Source organism: Cetorhinus maximus, chromosome 9 (genome assembly GCF_964194155.1).
Source record: "Cetorhinus maximus chromosome 9, sCetMax3.hap1.1, whole genome shotgun sequence".
In the NCBI taxonomy this organism is placed as follows: Eukaryota; Metazoa; Chordata; class Chondrichthyes; order Lamniformes; family Cetorhinidae; genus Cetorhinus; species Cetorhinus maximus.
Window position 1 is genome coordinate 107960937 of NC_135887.1, and position 19416 is coordinate 107980352.

Consider the following 19416-nt stretch of genomic DNA (forward strand, 5'->3'; position numbering starts at 1 on the left):
GCAGCTTTTGAAGATCACCTATAACAATCTATTGAACACAGGTTCAGGAGGAATTTTAACACTGCTAAATCCAGTAAGTTTTACATTCAATAGAGACACACTGCCAAATATTACACAGTCATACGGTGGAGGAAACAGGAAAATTATCAATATTTAAAAGCAATATTGTACGAACTCAAAGGGTTTGAACATCAAAACATTCTTATTGGAATTTCTTGTAAAAGGAAAACTCCAAAGCATTGTTGAGAGCACTTTGAAGTAAGTCCCACCAAGTGATTAAAAGAAAATGTGACCTAACTGTAGTTATTAAGCATTTGGTTGCAAGTTGTGAAAATTATATACACTCATCCAATGGATTTTCAACACTAATTAAAACAGATCTGTAACACCTCTACTGTGATATTGTGAAAGAAAATGAATTGATGGAAACATAGCCCCTCAGGAGCTGTAGATGTAGCTGTAATGCTACTTCACTGAAAACATGATTTCAGATATTACAAGCTGGCCTTTAAAAATACTGTCCATAAATAAAATGCCACCATAAACGAATGCAAAGCTTGTCAGGCTATGAAAACCAGCAAAGCTTTGATGAGTTACCCTAAAATAAAATCATAAAGTGGACAGGCACATAAGGAATGATGAATAATTGCTAATGGCCAAGTACATTTGAGAAGGTTGGGGCAAAAGGCATAATTAAACCCAAGACAAGGGCTCTTCTTTTCTGAAGTTAAGTATACTGCTACAATATTAACGATTTATTGCTGAGCCCCTAAACCAGTATGCAAGACCAGGACTTGGTCTGTGAGTATTCCAGTAGATCTGGTGATCTATGTGTCGATGATGAGTACAACTTGTACTTCCATAATGCCTCTAAATGCGATGCATCCTAAGGCACTTCACAGGAGCAGTTGTCAAACAAAATTTAACACTGAGGTATTAAGGCAGATGACAAATAGAGGTATCTTAAAAAGGAGATAGAAAGGCAGAGAGGTTGCAGAGGGGCTGGAGGTGGTGAGAAAAGGAGAAGTCCAGAGCTTAGGGCTAAGGCAACTGAAGGCATGGTCATCCAATGAGGGAGTAATTAAAATCAGAGATTCTCAAGTGGCCAGAAATTGGGAGGAGTACAGATACTGGCAGGCTGTAGGGCTGAAGATGACAGAGACAGTGAGGGAAGAGGCTATGGAAGGATTTGTAAATAACTTTTAACATTTTATAGTCATGGCATTGCTTATTCAGGAGTCAATTTAAGTCAGAGAGCACAGAGGTGTTGGGGAACAGGGCTATTTGCAAATTAGGTCATAGGCAGCAGAACTGTGGATGACCACATGTTTACAGAGGGGGAACATGGGAGGCTATTTCGGGCAGATTGCAACAGTCAAGTCTAGCGGTAACAAAGGCATGGATGAGGGTTTCAGCAAAATCAGTAAAAGCAGGGGCGGCAGTGTGGTTTCCGCTTGCTGAGATTGGGCCCTGGGGATTTATTGACTTTCAGTTTCATTAATTTCTCCAGCACTATTGTTTTAGCAATACTAATTTCCTTCAATCCCTCCTTCTCACTAGGCCCTTGGTTCCCTAGTATTCCTGGGAAGTTATTTGTGTCTTCCTCTGAAGACAGAACTAAAGTAGTTGTTTAATTGCTCTACCATTTCCTTGTTTCCAATTATAAATTCTCCCGTTTCAGACTGTAAGGGACCTACATTTGTCTTTACTAATCTTTTTCTTTTTACATACTTATAGAAGCTTTTACAGTCTGCTTTTATGTTCCTTGCAAGTTTATTCTCATACTCTATTTTCTCCTCTTAATCAATCTCTCAGTCCTCCTTTCCTGAATTCTAAACTGCTCCCAATCCTCACGCTTACTACTTTTTCTTGTAACTTTATATGACTTCTCTTTGGATCTAATACTATCCTTAATTTCTTTAGCCAGTCATGGTTGGGCCGCTTTTCCTGTTGTGTTTTTGTGTCAGAAAGGAATGTATAACTGTTGTAGTGCATACATTCGTTCCTTAAATATTAGCCATTGTCTATCCACTGTCATGCCTTTTAATGAAGTTCCCCAATCTATCTTAGCCAACTCACACCTCATATCGGCGTAGTTTCCTTTGTTAAGATTTAGGATCCTAGTTTCAGATCGGACTACTTCACTTTCCACCCTAATGAAGAATTCTATCATGTTATGGTCACTGCTCCCTAAAGGACCCCACACAAGAAGTTTATTAATTAAACCCTTCTCATTGCACAATACCAAATCTAGGATAGCCTGTTCCCTAGTTGATTCCTTGACATACTGGGTCTAAAAAACACATACACACTGCAGGAGTTCACCCGCCCCAGTATTATTACTAATTTGGTTTGCCCAGTTTATGCATAGATTAAAGTCACCCATGATTACTGTAGCACCCTTGTTACATGCATCTCTAATTTCTGTTTAATGCCACCCCTACCTTATCACTGCTGTTTGAAGGCCTAACCCGCATTAAAGTTTTCCACCCTTTGTTACTTCTTAGCTCCAACAAGACTGATTCTACACCTAGATTTTCTGAGCCAATATCCTCTCTCACCATCGCACTGATTTTATCCTTAACTAACAATGCCACACCACCTCCTTTTCCTTTTTGCCCGTCTGCCCTAAATATCAAGTACCCTTGGATATTCAGTTCCCAGCCTTGGTCACCCTGCAGCCATGTCCCGGTAATTGCAATCATATCGTACCCGTTTACATCTATTTGTGCTGTTAATTCATCTACCTTATTGTGAATGCACCATACATTCAGATAGTGCCTTTAGACTTGTCTTAAGATTTTTACACATCTTTTTTGTACTAAGGCCCTATTTGCTGCTAGCCCTTGTTTCCTCTGCCTCCTACTTTTGCTTTGCTTTTTACTTTTCTGTCTTTCATTTCTATCTTTGTTTCCCTCTTCTGCCTCCTCACTCAAGTTCTCATCCCCCTGCCAGTCTAGTTTAAACCCTCCCCCACAGTACCAGCGAATACTCCTGTGAGGATATTGGTCCCAGTCCTGCTGGGGTGCAACCCATCCAGCTTGTACAGGTCCCATCTCCCCTAGAAAAGGTCCCAAAGCCTCAGGAAACCCAATCCCTCCCCCCTACACCATCTCCCCAGCACGCATTCATCTGGTCTATTCTCCTATTCCTGAACTTGCTAGCACATGGCACTCATGAGATTACTACCTTTGAGGTCCTGCTTTTTAATTTATTTCCTAGTTCCCTACATTCTGAGTTCAGGACCTCATCCCTCTTTTTACCTATGTCATTGGTACTGATATGGACCACAACCTCTGGCTGTTCAACCCCACCCCCACCTTCAGAATGTCCTGCAGCCACTCAGTGACATCCTTGACCCTGCCACCATGAAGGCAACATACCATCCTGGTGTCACATCTGCGGTCGCAAAAACATCTATTTGTTCCCCTTACAATAGAATCCCCTATCACTATTGCTCTCCCACTCTTTTGCGCTCTTTTGGCGTAGTGGTATTGCCAATGGACCAGTAATCCAGAGGCAAAAAACAGAAAATTCAGGAAAAATTCAGCAGGTCTAACAGCATCTGTGGAGAGAAAAACAGAGTTAGCGTTTTGAGTCCGTATGACTGTTCTTCAGAGTTAACTCTGTTTTTCTCTCCACAGATGCTGTTAGACCTGCTGAGTTTTTCCAGCATTTTATATTTTTGTTTCAGATTTCCAACATCTGCAGTATTTTGCTTTTATTTCAGTAATCGAGAGACCCAGGGTAATCTGGGGACCCAGGTTCGAATCCCACCACGGTAGATGGTGGAATTTGAATCCAATAAAAGTCTGTAAAAGTCTAATGATGGCCATAAAACCATTGTCGATTGTTGTGAAAACCCATCTGATTCGCTAATGTCCCTTAGGGAAGAAAATCTGCTGTTCTTACCTGGTCTAGCCTACATGCGATTCCAGATTCACAGCAACGTGGTTGACTCTTAAATGCCCTCTGAAATGGCCTAGCAAGCCACTCAATTTCTCAAGGGCAATTATGGATGGGCAATAAATGATGGCCTAGCCAACAATGTCCATGTCCCACGAAAGAAACAAATTGCTCCTTTTTTATTCACTCTGCCAAAACAGACAACTTCACACTTCCCCACACTATACTGCATTTTCCAGGTCTTTGCCCACTCACTTAACCTATATTCCTTTGTGGCCTCCTTGTGTCCTCTTCACAACTTACTTCCCTACCTATCTTTGTATCATCAGCAAATTTAGCAACCATACCTTCAGTCCCTTCTTCCAAGTCATTTATATAAATCGTAAAACTTGAGGCCCTAGCACTGATCCCTGTGGCATACCACTCGTTACATCTTGCCAGCCAGAAAATGACCCATTTATGCCTACTCTCTGTAGAACTGTGCAGATTCAGAGAAGATCAAGAGGAAATTGCATGCAGAGGGAGCTAGAAAGAATAGCAAGATATGCTATAAGTGAGCAAAATGTAATTTCTCACTGCAAGCCAGAACTTCAACATTTAAAAAAAAATCCCATTTGACCTGAGGAATATCTAATGCTTGAACTCCCATCTATAGTTCTGTGTAGCAAGCATCTTTTGTTAGAACATTATAAGACACAGACCTTGCTATGTAATTGCACAAGTCGGTTAAATTTATGGTACACAAATTGAGCTAGGACTTAAGTGTGTTGGTGGAGCCAGAAACCAGGAGGGTCATGGTTTAATTGAAAATCGGAGCTGAGTTAGATAATCTTATCTACAACAGAGCTTTACAATTGGTATCAGTCCCTCAAGTGGAGGGAAATTTCTGATTGGTATCCAGTGACTGATTAAAAGCATCCATTTGTGCACAGGAAAATGTTGAGCTTTAATGGACCATAATTCAATTGCATGCAATTCTTTTCTCAAGGCTCCTGTGCAGAACAGCTGCTTGAACAAGTTACTGTACCATCAGCCAGCAAGAGGTGTGGGGGGCAGGGAAGAAATGAGAAATTAGAGCAGAGTAGAATGGTTATTTTGTAAATAAAGGCTATACATGGACCCTATAGTCACCAATGCACTCTTAAAATCTAACAAGCTTTGTGATATGCTATTTTATCTAAAGAGCAGATCCTTTGTTTACATGTTGATACCAGAACATAGCCACGTACCAGCATTTTGCCAATAAATTCATACACAATAGATAAGAAAAGCTATGCTGATGAACCTATACAACTGTGCAGCAAATTATATAAATACTAAATTCTCAAAACCATTCCTAACCCTCAGTATTACCAAGATCAGTTGAGAGCTGGACAAATGCGCTAGGAATGAATGCTCATAGGTTCTCCCTTCGGTAAATTGTCGAAAACTTCACTGATCAGGTTTCCCTGAGTTCTGATTAAAATTTCAGAAGGAAAAAAGGATGCAGATTTAATAAAATCAAACTAGATAATTTTGATGAAGGTTAAATTATCATTTGTTGCTGCTTTATGCTCATGTCCCATCTCACCAATTGCACACTTCTACCTAGCCACCTGGTGCTTCTGAGGTTAGTATTTTTTGAATTTATGTTAATTTGTCATTGTAATTTCAACCCATCTGGTGCACAAGTTAAGAGGCTTTGACACAGACTGTTTTAGTATTAACACCTTCACCTCTTTTTCCCTTTTAAGTGAAAGATAACATACAAAAATACAAACTTAGATTTTGCTACATTAGTAACAGTGACTGCATTTCAAAAGTACTAACCAGTAGACTTTAGGATCTCCTGAGATTGGGACAACTGCTATACAAATGTAATTTACCACTTTGCACCCTTAATTTCGTACTCATAGCAGTTAGACAGACCCAAAAGATATACATTAGACCTATATACCAATAAATTAATAAATTACATTACACCCAGACCAAAAACAGGATAGAGGCATCTAGGGTGATTAGGTTAAACATAAAAATTTCAATTGGCCAAAGTGCCCATTTCAGGCACATGCTTTACACGTAAAAACAAAATACTGAGTATCTGAAAGAAAAGCAGTAAATGTTGGAAATAATCAGGTCAGGCAGCATCAGAACTCCTGATGAAAGGTTATCAACCGAAACACTGACACTGCCTCTCTCCACAGATTCTGTCAAACTTGCTGAGCAATGTTCACACTGTTTCTCTCCCTACAGATGCTGTCAGATCCGATTATTTCCAGCATTTTGTCTTTATTATGTCTTATATGCATTAATGTGCAGTAGTGCGTGCATTTTTAATTTAAAACATGCATAAACAAACATGTGATTTCCCAGAATTTCTGATTTCTCACAACTGAGAAAAATCTGGACATTTGATAAAATGATCAAGTTACTGTGATTTTCAATTTCCAAAAATTCCACAAGACTTGTATTTGTCTAATACAGAAAGTTGCATGTGTTTGACTGGAGCCATTTCATATCTCATTCAAAAATGCTGTTAGTTGATTATCTCCGATTATACAAACATATTTCGAGTATTTAGTCAGCGCACAGTATTTACATTCAAACTCAAAAGCTCTCATCTCATCCAAGCAACTTGTCAAAATGAAATTTCAAAAAAACATCACGAATAAGTAATGGAGCACCTTTGCCTAAGACTCCTTTGAAATTTGTATTGTAATACGAAATATACACTTCACATTGTTTACTCAACAAAAAGTGATAGATGCGAAATCTCACCATCACAGGTGAATGTGACTGGCTCCTGAAACTCCTCAATTTCTATGGAGACCTTCACACTAGCATTTTCTCCATTCATATCGCGGTGAAGCATAACAGGACTCAAAACATAACCTGGATTTGTGGAGTGGTCACTGTATGGAAATGTGGATCGTAACCTAAAAGTGCAAAAAACACTGACGGTTAGTTAAAGATTTAGCTTCAAGTTCCTCTGACATTAATTTGGAAAGTCCAATATTCTACAGCCATTCTTGGCCAAATTTAATGTTTGAACTCATACCAATCATAGCTTGGACAGCAATTTGAAGCACCAGTACAGTACTGGGACATTTATGTTTAACTCAACGCTTCAGATCTATTCAATTTGCAGTTCAGGAGAACTTAATAGTAGTTCAATTGTTATGTAACACACACTCATCTGTTGAAGCTTATTAAAAAGCCATCTCCACTGAGATAATTCACATTGCACAATTAAATCTGTAATGTATTGCAGAAGTGATACTGCAAACAAGAGCCATTTCAACTATCCTTACACCTTAAGATTGCAGATTCAATTAGCACTGAGATACCAAAACAGTCAACTAATCTTGCTCAGTCTGCTACAATTGATTTGTTATCTTCCCGAAATTCCACATTTTTGTACATCATGCTTACGTTTTTCAGAGTTTTAAACATGGGATAAACGGGAAGACAGACCTCTTCACAAGCCTGGGCAGCACTGAAGCAGAAACCTTATCTTGGTTCCTCTTTAAAAACATCACTTTATGGGCAATTCATACACACGGGCATATAACTTCAAATATCAAACAATATATACAATAATACAATATTTCGTATTTATTAAAATCAATGAGGTATATAAAAAAAACGTTGGCCATCCTTACTTAATAAGTTCTAGCCAAAAAGCTGCCACCTCCCCATTTTGTGAACTGACTTGTTCCAGAATGTTTTCTCCTGCAAGATTATTACTGGTCCCATTTTCACTCTGTAATGAAACCACATAGTTCTAAATCAAAATTGACATTCCAATACATTAAACACATTAACCATAGTGCATAGCAGGAACCAAAACAATAAACTAGTTGATTTTTCTCATAGAAAGAAGTTAAATTGCTGGCAGTTAAATTTACTATTTAAAATTACTTCTCAGAACCTGAAAGATATTGCAATAGAATATTACTGTGGTTTAGTCTAAAGACTGAAACACCATACATTTTAGTTGCATGTCCCATATTCACCCTATAATAAAACCAAATAGTTTTAAACCAAGTTTGGCTCTGGAATGCAATAAACACATTAAGCATAGCGCATAGCAAGATGTTGTCCATCCACACATAAAACAGATAAATATGGATGTTCACAAGAAGTATACATGTAAAAAGCAATTAATATTTTGTCTTCAAGCTCTGCCAAAAAACATTGCAAAAGTTATTTAAACATGGAGCTTTTTCAGTTTGCAGTAAAGTTACAACTTGAATTGTACAGATGCTTCTGTAATGATCCAATTACATTTTAATTTGGATACATTGTTACAAATGTTTATGTACATTTCTTAAAAAAATAAAATTTTAAGATTAATTTCTCAAGTATTGTAAAGAATACAACTTGGAAGCACACTGTAATAACGCAGAGTGCTTTGACAGCAAGCAAAACGAGATGATCTAATTATCACTCAATTTGCAGAACATTCTTCAAGTGTACGCTCATAGCATATTTCTAAGTGGAAAATGACATCATACATGCATATACACAGGAACCAAAATAAAGCTTTTTTGGTTTTTCCCACGGGAAAACTAAGTTACATTCTTATAATAAGTCAGGTACATCAGTCAACTTTTTAACATTACATTCTAAAACCTTGGCAGTATTGAAGTAGAATGCTGTAGTTTGGCCTTGAAAAACAAACGCCATAAATTTTGTAGCATATGCAACAAAGTTGTAAGTGGCAATCTAATTAAAATAACTTGAAATGTAGAAGAATGCCATGAACCGTTAGCTAAGTATTGAATAGTGTTTACAGATTATGTTACAGGTTTTCCTGCTTCAAAACCATTTCACTATATGCTACTTCCATTATGCTAAACCCATTTCAGGGCAATACCCTCAACCTAAAAACATTCTACCCTTCATGAGCTTGAGGTCATCTAAAACTCTAATGCCCATAATTTAACCTGAACCATGTCCCATTCTCCTATCACCCATGTTCCCACCTACATTGCTCACCTGGGAGCCAATGTCTTGATTTGAAAATTCTCACCCTTGTTTCCAAGTCCCTTTATGGCCTCGCCCCTTCCAATCTCTAAATCTCCTCCAGGCCCACAACCCTCTATAATTTCTTCACTGCTCTAATTCTAGTCTGTTGTGCATCCCCAATTTTAGATGCTCACCATTGATGGCCTTGTCTTCAGGTGTCTCAGCTCCAAGCTCTGAAATCACCCCATCCCCCCCTCCCTCTACCTCGCTTTCCTCCATTAAGATACTCCTTAAAACCTACCGCTTTCACCAAGCTTCTGGTCATCTACCTTAATATCTTCTTATGGAGAAACGGCTTGGTGTCAAACATTGTTTTATTGCACCCTTGGTGAAGCACCTTGGGATATTTCATTATGTTAATGGCACTACATAAATACAAGCTGTTGCTGTTGATGAAATACATCAAGTCAACCCAGCCTACAAACCACACTTTTCACCTCTCCATCTCAAACATAATAGCAACACTACCATCAGTGATCAAACATCAGGAGGTAGCAAGACTTCAATAAAATGACAAAACCATTATGAAAAGAAAGCATTGAATATTTCCAATGGAAAATCAAAAGAGCAGGTTTGAAATTGCAACTACTTTCAGCATTGGCAGAAAAATATTTTCTAACCATTACCACTCAGGATCATAGAAAGGTTGCAGAACAGAAGGCAGCCATTTGGCCTGTTGTGTCTGTGCCAGCTCCCTGCAAAGTGCAATTCAGCAAGTGCCAATCCCCCACCTTTTCCCAGTAGCCCTGCAAATCTTCTCTTCAGATAATGATCCAATTATCTTTTGAAAACCATGATTGGATCTGCTTCCACCAGACTCTCAGGCAGTGACTCCCAGATCCTAACCGCTTGCTGCATAAAAGATGCTTCTCCTCACATCACTGTTGCTTCTTCTGTCATTCACCTTAAGTTTCTGTTCTTGGTTCTCGATCATTTCACCACTGGGAACAGTTTCTCCCCATTTACTCTGTCCAGATCTGTCATGTTTGAGAACCTCTGTCAAATCTCCTCTTAACCTTCCTTGCTCCAAGGAGAACAGCCCCAGCTTGTTGAACCTATCCACATAACTTAAGTTCCTCATTCCTGGGACCATTCGCATCCATCTTTCTGCACCCTCTCTAATGCCTTCACATACTTCCTGAAAGTGTGGTGTCCAGAACTGGACACAAACCAGAAAAACAGCCTTTCACCAATAGTAAAAGCAAAAGTGCTGGAAAAACACAGCAGGTCTGCAGCATCTGTGGAAAGAGAAACAGAGTTAACATTGAGTTCAAATGACTCTTCTTCACAACCCTTCACCCCTACTGTTTCCTGCCATAATTTGGTATCCATGTTGCTACTGTCCCTTTTATCCAATGACCTCTAACTTTGCTCTGGTCTGTTGTGTGGCACTTGCCTTTTGGAGTTCAGGTACACCACATCAATTATCTTCATCTATCTATAATCTATGCTGGCTTTCCTTAATTAATCCACATTTGGCCAAGTGTCTGTTAATTTGTGTGTGGAATTGTTTCTAAAAGCGTTTACATCACAGAGATTAACCGACTGTCCTGTAGTTGCTGGGTTAATCCTTATGCCCCTTTTTGAACAAGAGAGTGTAACATTTGCAATTCTCGAGTCTTCTAGCACCAATCTTGTATTTAAAGGAAAATTGGAAAGTTACACCAATACCTCCACAATTTTCACCCTTACTTCCCTTCCCAGATCCTTGGATGCATCTCATCCAGTCCTGGTGATTTATCAACTTTAAGGACAGATAGCCTATCCAAAACCTCCTCAAATCAATGTTTTTAACTTATCAACTATCTCAGATCCCTTTCCTTTCACCATGACTTGTTCAGCATTTTCTTCCTGGGTAAAGTCAAAGGCAAAGTACTCATTCAGTGTCTCAGCATGTCCCCTGCCTCCATGCATAAATCCATGACCCTAACCAACCCCACTCTTCACTATTTAAATGCCCATAAGACAACTTTGTGGATTCCATTTTATGTTAACTGCTAGTCTCTTCTCATACTCTCTTTGCTCCTATTTGCTTTTTCAAATCCCCTCAACCTTATTTATTCAGTCTGGCTCTCAATTGTATTATGCACCGGACATCTGTCATAAGCACATTTTTCTTCTTCATCTTAATCTCTATCTTTTTCATCATCCAGGGAGCTCTGCATTTGTTTGCTCTACATTTCCCCTTTGAGGAACAGGCCTTGACTGTACTTGAACCATCTCTTCTTTAAAGGCAGCCATTGTTCAGTTACAGTTTTGCCTGCTAACATTTGATTCCAAATTTATCTAGGCCAGGTCTGTTCTCACCTTATTGAAGTTGGCCCTCCCCCAAATAGTTATTCTTGCTCTGGATTGCTCCTTGTCCTTTTCTATAGCCAATCTAAACCTTATGATACTATGATCACTATCCCCATAAATGTTCCCCTACTCTACTTGATTCATTTGGCCCACTCCATTTTCAAGAACCAGAACCAGCAGCGCCTCCATCTTGGGCCAGGAATACACTTATCAAGAAAGTTCCCCTGAACACACTTCAGAAATTCTTGTCCCTCGATGCCCTTTACATTCTTATTGCCCCAGTCTATATTTGGGTAATTAAAGTCCCCATTATAACTACTCTCAAATATTTCACTTCTCTGTAATTTCCTTGCAAATGCGTTCCTGTCTTTCCCACTAGTTGGTGGCTTATAGAATACACCCAGCAATGTATTGGTAACTTGATAGCTTCTTTGTTCTAACCAAATAGATTCTGTCCTTGGCCCCTCTAAGACATCCTTTCTCTAGCACTGTACTTTTCTCCATAAATCAATATTGTTACTCCTCCTCCTTTCTTTCCTTCCCTATTTTCTGAGCACCCTGTATCCAAGAATATTTAGTACCCAGTCCTGCCCTTCTTTGAGCCAGGTCTCCATTATAACCACAATGGAATATTTCCAAATGATTATCTGCATCTGCACCTCACCAACCTTACTTACCACACTCCACACATCCACAATCATGCACAATTAACCCAATTTAGATCTTATTAGATTCCCTCTTACTCTGGCTCCACCTAATACCTTACTATTTCCTACTTCAGCGCTCTGTCTTTCTGAATACTCCATGCACCTTAGTGTTCCTCTCTGATATTACCTCCTGGTTCCCATACCCCTGCCAAGCTAGATTAAACCCTCCCAAATAGCACTACCAAATCACCCCACAAGGAAATTGGTCCTGGCTCTGTTCAGATGCAACCTGACCTGTACAGATCCCATCTCCCCCAGAAATGGTCCTGATGTCCCAAGAATCTAAAGCCCTCTATCCTGCACCATCTCTCCAGCCACACATTCATCTGCTTTAGCCTCCTATTTCTATACTCATTTGCATGTGCTACCAGGAGTAATCCAAAGATTACTATCTTTGAGGTCCTGCTTACTAGTTTACTTCCTAGCTCCATAAATTCTTACAGCAGGACCACATCTTCTTTCTACCTATGTCATTAGTACTGATATGGACAATGACCTCTGGCTGTTTGCCCTTCCTCCTCGTGTGCTCTGCAGCCACTCTGTGACATCTTGAACCTGGCACCAGGGAAGCAACATACCATCCTGGATTCATGTCCACAGCTGCAAAAACGCCAGTCTGTTCCCCTATCACTATTGCTTTTCCAATATTCCTCCTGTCCCCCTGTACAGCTGAGCCAGCTGTGATGCCATGGACTTGGCTCTGCCTGCAAGCCTCAGCTGAATACTTGGAGAGTGAGATGCACTCAAGGGACTCCTGCACTTTGGTTCTTCTTGACTACCTGGTTGTCACCCATTCCCACTCTGCCTGCAACCTTTAAGCTGTGGGTGGCCAGATATATAGACTTACTATCCAAAAAGCTCTCAACCTCATGGATGCGCCGAAACTCAGAGCTTGAGCTATTGCAGCTGATGACATTTCGTGTACATACGTTTATCCAGGACACAAAATGTAGACTGGAATTCCGACATGGAGCAGGATGCACAATCCACAGGTCTGAGATACCTTGTCATGACTCAGAGTATTAAACTACTACTTAAATAAATTCACCAGCTACACAGCAATGAGCTGCTTCTCTTGTGCTGTCTTTATTGTATAGGGAGGTTAACTGAAATGTTTTTACTTAACTCTTGTTAACATTACAATTTACAGCTAGATTCAATTAAAATCTTACCAGTATACTCACGCTGGCATGGTTTCTGTTTCTCCACACTTTCTGTAGGGTACAAAGTCACTCTTACATCACTTATTGATTTCTCCCATGTTTGATTTGGCTCTTGCTCCTTTATATTGTCTCCAATCTCTCCTTTCTGAATCTCTGCTCCACTCCTGCTCCTTTATATCTGGCCTCTGATGACCAGTGTTCCCATCCGGCTTCACGCTGCTCCACTCCCAACTGGCTTCAAGTGTCAATGTCAAAAGTCTCTCAAGTCACAAATGGCTTCAGTTACACATGCCAAACCTCCCTCTGTTGGCATGCAAATGGAGTATGGATGGTTGAAGTAGTCATAGCAGCCATTTTCTGCTGCCTGTTAGCTCGCCTGTCCACTTTTCTCAACTGTTAGAAAAGGTCATCCGACTCACTCACAGGCTTTGAGAAGCCTAGTGTTGCTTTACGCAATGAGAAACAGGGAACAAGTCTGCACCAAAACTCAAGTTAATGTGGGTTTAAAATATCCTGGCTCTTCCTTGGAGAGGTTAAATACAGTTAGCATTGTCCAATAAAAAAAGGGTTTAGATTAGAGACACAAGCCAACAATTGGTCAAATTTCTCCCCAAAGGTAAACTTCAATAATGGAAACCTGACTTTTATGCTATAATAGCAGTTATAATGAAACGATGCATTCCAGTCAGCACACCCAATACTTGCAGCACAATTCACTTTTCACAAAAGGAAACCAGCTTTGGTTGATAATTTGTGCTTCCTCATTTCCTACTTCAGCTGCAAAATTTCGTGTTCAGCACAAAAACTGTTGAATATAACAAAATTATCAGTAGTGCAAGTCTCCATAGCACTTATAAAATACTTCAGATCAAAAAGCAACAGTCCAGGCAACTGTTAGGGAAAAGACAGGACAACTTCTAACTATTCGCAGTAACAAAATATTATATTTAAGAAAAATCACATGTTAGAGGTCATATTCAAATGTGAGGAATATATCTGAGGAATGGCCTCTCCCTGCACATATTTAATTGTTCATAAAAAAACATGTCTTGAGTTTTTTCCTTTCCTTTGGACCTTTCAGGAAGCACACCATGTCCCCAGGCCTCTACAACACTGAACACACTGCTGGGAGTGACAAAGTAACAGCCTAGAACAATTACTTTTCTGTTTATCTAATTATAGATGTTTGGGGCCAGGGTAGGAGTGGAGAGAAAGATGTGCCTGCTCACTGCTCAGTATAACAAACAGACATGGTCAAACTGACATGATCCGGTCTTCTAAGGAGTGTATATTGCACATGTTTATGTAAAGTGGAACATAAGGGCACAAACTGGCAAATTCCAACATTCCCATTTGTGAAAGAAACTAGGTTTCACCAGTTCATCCAATGCCAGGCGAGTTGTTCTTACAAGTAATCACAGTTGCATAGACTGTTGAATTGAACATTAACGGATTGTGTATTACTAACATGTTCTCTCATTCTCAGAACACCAAGTTGTTTTAAAGCAGTGCCAGATGCTGGCTATCCATCTGTATTCAGGCCATTGCATTCCTTTTTTCCCCTCTCATTCTCAGAACACCAAGTTGTTTTAAAGCAGTGCCAGATGCTGGTTATCCTTCTGTATTCTGGCCATTGCATTCCTTTTTTCCCCCCCATACAAATTGTATTGGAGATTTGATTAAAATGATGCTTAGATGGGAAGAGGATAATCCTGACATAGTGGATGTTCCCAGGTGAAAGTTTCAGTTGTCAGTCAATTTCAAATAAAATAAATCAAACTTCATGTGCAGGCTGCCCGTTTTGTTTAACCACTTGTTCAGTGCCACATTAGTCAACATTTACCCGGTATTGAGCCAATTACACAGCATGGGATGTTGTGCTGAGTTGAAGCATTACTCATCAAAACATAAAAGGTGACAAACAGAGACCTAATAAATCAGATCAATTCATCAAAACAGGCTTGATGAAACCAAGACCATAATGCCAAATAACCTGCATAATTGGTAATTAGGGCATGATGCATGGAAATTTTACATACAAATTACAAAATGTGATTCTGTGCAATTTGAAAAATTGAAACAAAATGCAGAAGGTGGAAAATTCTAATGTGTTCCTCAGGTTCCAAACGCTGTTTGAAGAGATGGGATTGGGTGTCAATGTGAGCAATTGCATTGCCTTTTAAAGTCTGGGGATCTGTACTTAAAGTACAGTCAAAATCAATAAAAAGGCAGTTGAGAGACATTTCTTTGAGAAAAGAGGTAGACCAGAGCAGATGTTGACTTTATAGCTGCCTTGTGCCATGCTTATTAACCTGGTAGTAGCCAATTTTGACACTAGGTTTCACAAATGAAGAAAGGTTCCATTTTGTAGATATAACAGTTATTAATTTATAATGTTTGAAAACATGGAGAAAAACAACTTAAAATTTGCATCTCATAGCTCTGCAAGCAGCAGTAGACAATTCACAACATATTTAACATTTCAACTCGTGAGGGAATCAGATCTTCATTGAACCGTTTATTGTTTTGATGATGTCTACTTCAGTGTCACCCAAAGAGGGAAAAATAAAACAGCTGGTTGCTGCTCTGGAATGTTAAAAATGGTAATGACAGGAAACTAGACACTTTGGATCAACTGTGGAAAAATGATGAATATAAAAAACAATTCAGTTGCCTGGAATAATTTTCAAAGTACATTTTTCATTGTGTTTTCCTGAGCAGTTTGAAGTTAATTCAAGCAGCTTTAACAAAACAGGAAATGAGCCCTTGCCGAACAAGAACTCACATTTGTTGAAAGGAATGTTTGTCGACTACAATGTGTGTATCATTAGTCAGGAAATGCTGAAGCCATTTCTCAATTTCATCTCTGGTTGGATCATATTAGAAGATGTAAGAGGTCACACGTGAATAACGAAAACCTATCCTTTCAATCCACCAAAAGCCTGGTTTTACCAAGCAACAGAAACCCCATTTTATATTGTTGAACTGCTTCTGTGCTAGATTCACCTCCCCCTATCCAATAACATTATGGTAAATTCAGAAGCACGTCAACTGTGTATACTTAAGCCAGAAACAACTTTTTCCAGCAACTGAACTGTGAATCTCCCTAGAAAAGGATAAGCCTATATTGGTTGCAAGCCAAATCACCTCACAATCTGGCATTTCCTACTGTGAAGGCATGCATGGCCTCTCAGTTATATTAGAGCCAAATTTGAATGTAAATGTCCCAGTTGGCGTGCAAGTCCCTGTCACAGACAAAAGAATGGAACTGGAGGAAAGCCAGTTCATTACTGCAAGAGAGATGACAAGTTTGGTGTTCACAGCATACACACACACAGGCAGTGGTAGGACAGATGCTGATGAAAAGTCTGCTCTTTCCAAGTGTGCCTTCTTTCCCCCACTGCCACAGAAAGCAAGTGACTGAAGGCCAAACATGTCACAAACAAAAAAAGAAAAATGCATTTAAAAATTAGCCCAAGTCAATTCTGTAATGCTTCTGGCAGTAAGTTCAACCACAGCATTGAGAGGCCTGTGAGCAGATTGCTAGTGTACTTTCTAGGCTAAGGGTATGCTTAGTATACATGGTGTGAGATGATATAAAAAAAAACATTTTGATAATGGATATAACACACACAAATGTTTTTTTTCTCCAAATTCATGCCAAAGGTTGAAACCTTGCAGGGGTTTATTGAGAACAGCCATAAAACAGTACAAGATTAGACATCTTGAATGTGACGGTGGCTGGGATGGAGAAATAGGCAATAGCACACAAAATGCAGCATGCTTAGAAAATTTGAAATAACCATACCCCTTTCTATACACTGGTTTAAGTAGATTGGTGCTGTTTATTTAGGTTGTTCAGGTTCCAAAATATAGAGTATGCAATTTCTGACACTGGGCACCAAAGGGAAGTGATTCCATGTCAGCACAGAGTGCTGGCAGAACTGAGGGCTTTGTTAAGTGTACTAAAGTCAGAAATTTAATGCAAGTGGGAAAAACACAAGCTACTTCTGATTCTCATTTTACTTCTAGTAGCTTGGTGAGAGTGTTTTTTCTTTTGTCTCTAAGCTAGGAAACTAACTTACTACAACTTTAGTAAGTTAGTAACTTAAACTAGATAAACCAGTTAGTTTTTTTTATTGATTAGTTTAATTAAGAGTATGAAAATGCAGACAGACCGAAGGTGTTCCACAAAACGGTCACCCAGTCTGCATTTGGTCTCCCCAATGTAGAGGAGACCGCATTGGCAGCAGTGAGTGCAGTAGGCCAAATTGAAGGAGGTGTAAGTGAAGTGCTGCTTAACCTGAAAGGAGTGTTTGGGCCCTTAGGTGGTGAGGAGGGAGGAGGTAAAGGGGCAGGTGTTGCACCTTCTGCAATTGCATCGGAAGGTGCTGTGGGAAGGGGAAAAGGCATTGGAGGTGATGGACCAGACCATGAATGCTCTCCTCTAATCATCATGCCCTTTTTTAAAAATCAACTTATTTTAAACTTTATTCATTGTTTTATCCCCTTTTTTAATCCCTTTTTCCATCCTTTTTCCCCCCAACCACCATCCCCTCCCCCACTCCATCCCCAAAAAGGCCATGTTACTTGTTCCATATTGTTCTTTCACATAGTGCTGACCCTTGTTCTGCTATTAACACATTCTGCTTTCTTACCTTTATGCCACAATCAGCACCTTATTTAGCCCCTACCACCACCATTAATACTCCCTTTGTCTTTTTATCCATGACGTCTTTGTCAATCTCTCCCTAGCCCCCACCTATTACTGGCCTTCTATTCAGCTTCACTTGCTCCATCCCCCTTAAACAGTATAAATTTCATCACATTTCCACTTCTCTGTAGCTCTGCAGAAGGGTCATACACACTCGAAATGGATGCTGTCAGACTTGCTGAGTTTTTCCAGCATGTTCAGTTTTTATTTATAATAAAAAAACTAAAACTGAAAAAGTAATCAGCCTGAAATATTAACTATTGCTCACTCCACAGATGCTGAGTATTTCCAGAATTTTCAGCTTTTATTTCAGATTTCCAGCAACTGCGGCATTTTGCTTTTATATTCAAATAAATAGTATACCAGGTTTTATTACCAAGGGATTGCAGTATACAGCCTGGATTTTCATGGAGGGGTGCAGACCCCATGGAGCGTCCAAAATAGAGATATGACTTTCACATCCGAGTCCCACCTGTTTTAGACAGATCCAATTTTTAGCGTTTTCCCTTACATAAGGGAAACCGAACTCAGCAGGACCACTTGAATTCAGTGCTGAGTGTAAACAGACCCATATTGTCTGCGGCAAGGGACTTAACCTGCAGTATGGGAGTCACAAATTTATGGAAAGATGCAAAGGCTCTTGAAGGGCGGGTAGGGTCTGCATAACTGTCATGATGTGAAGTTATTTAATTCCCCAGCTTTTAAAAATGGGAAAAAAAAGACAGGCTGTAAGTGTCAGTGAGCATTAAACAAACTCTGTTACAGCATTTTTAATAGCTGTTTGTTGACATTTCCCCAAGGGCTCTTTATGAATGCTTAGCCAATTTCCAAAAGTATAATTAGCTCAGCAGGGATGTTCCAAGTTTACAGTTGGATTGACAGCTTAAAGAGGCTATTAAAGGATTAGTTGCCTTCAATATGGGGTATAAATAGAAGTTTGTTTGTTTTTAGAAGAGATTAAGTATTTAAGTTTTGAATTGAGTTTCAAATCCCATTCAAGTCTGTATAGTGAAATCTGTATTAGATTTTTAGAACTTTATTTCTTCTCCACATCGCTCCCAAGGTCTGCCTAGAGTGGATGCCAAGTGAGTTGACTTGGGGGTATGAAGGTCATGGTTGGCAGGTGTGGGGGGGGGGGGGTGAAAATAGGGGCAAGGGCTAGAGGGCCTATAATCTTGCATCACAATTAGGATGAAGTCCCAAAGCACCGAAGCAGGCCCACCTCAGCACTCGGCCCCCGTAGCCACCTCTGCTCTGCTTCTGCAATCAATGGGCCCGACTATCCCTTATCTACACCCCCATTCCCAGGGGAAAGATCGAGACATTCGGGGGCCCTTTTTCTGAGGCAGATGTGGTGAGCCGGGAAATTTCCCAGCTTGAGCTACTTGCCTTGGGAGCGAAAATCCAGGCTATGAGTAAGGAACCCTTACTACAAATATACAGGGCACTGTTGAGGACACATCTGGTGTACTATATGCAGTTTTGGTCTACAAAGCTAAGGAAGGACATATTTGCTCCAGAATGAGTGCAATAAAGGTTCATTAGACTGGTTCCTAGGAGATGGGGATTGTTCCATTAAGAGTAGTTGAGTAAACTAAGCCTTGGAGTTTAGAAAAAA

At 39.7% G+C, this 19416-nt stretch overlaps 1 protein-coding gene across 2 annotated transcripts in view; it reads right to left on the reverse strand.

The window, feature by feature from the left end:
- The window catches only part of pik3c2a (phosphatidylinositol-4-phosphate 3-kinase, catalytic subunit type 2 alpha), a 124279-nt gene that overhangs the window by 72496 nt on the left and 32367 nt on the right, over nt 1-19416 (reverse strand). For both annotated transcript variants that reach the window (XM_078549295.1, XM_078549296.1), the window contains exons 3-4: nt 7548-7648; nt 6664-6821 (exon numbers count right to left, since the gene is read on the reverse strand). In XM_078549295.1, the coding sequence (XP_078405421.1) occupies nt 6664-6821; nt 7548-7648 (259 nt within the window). The remainder of the gene's footprint in view (nt 1-6663; nt 6822-7547; nt 7649-19416) is intronic.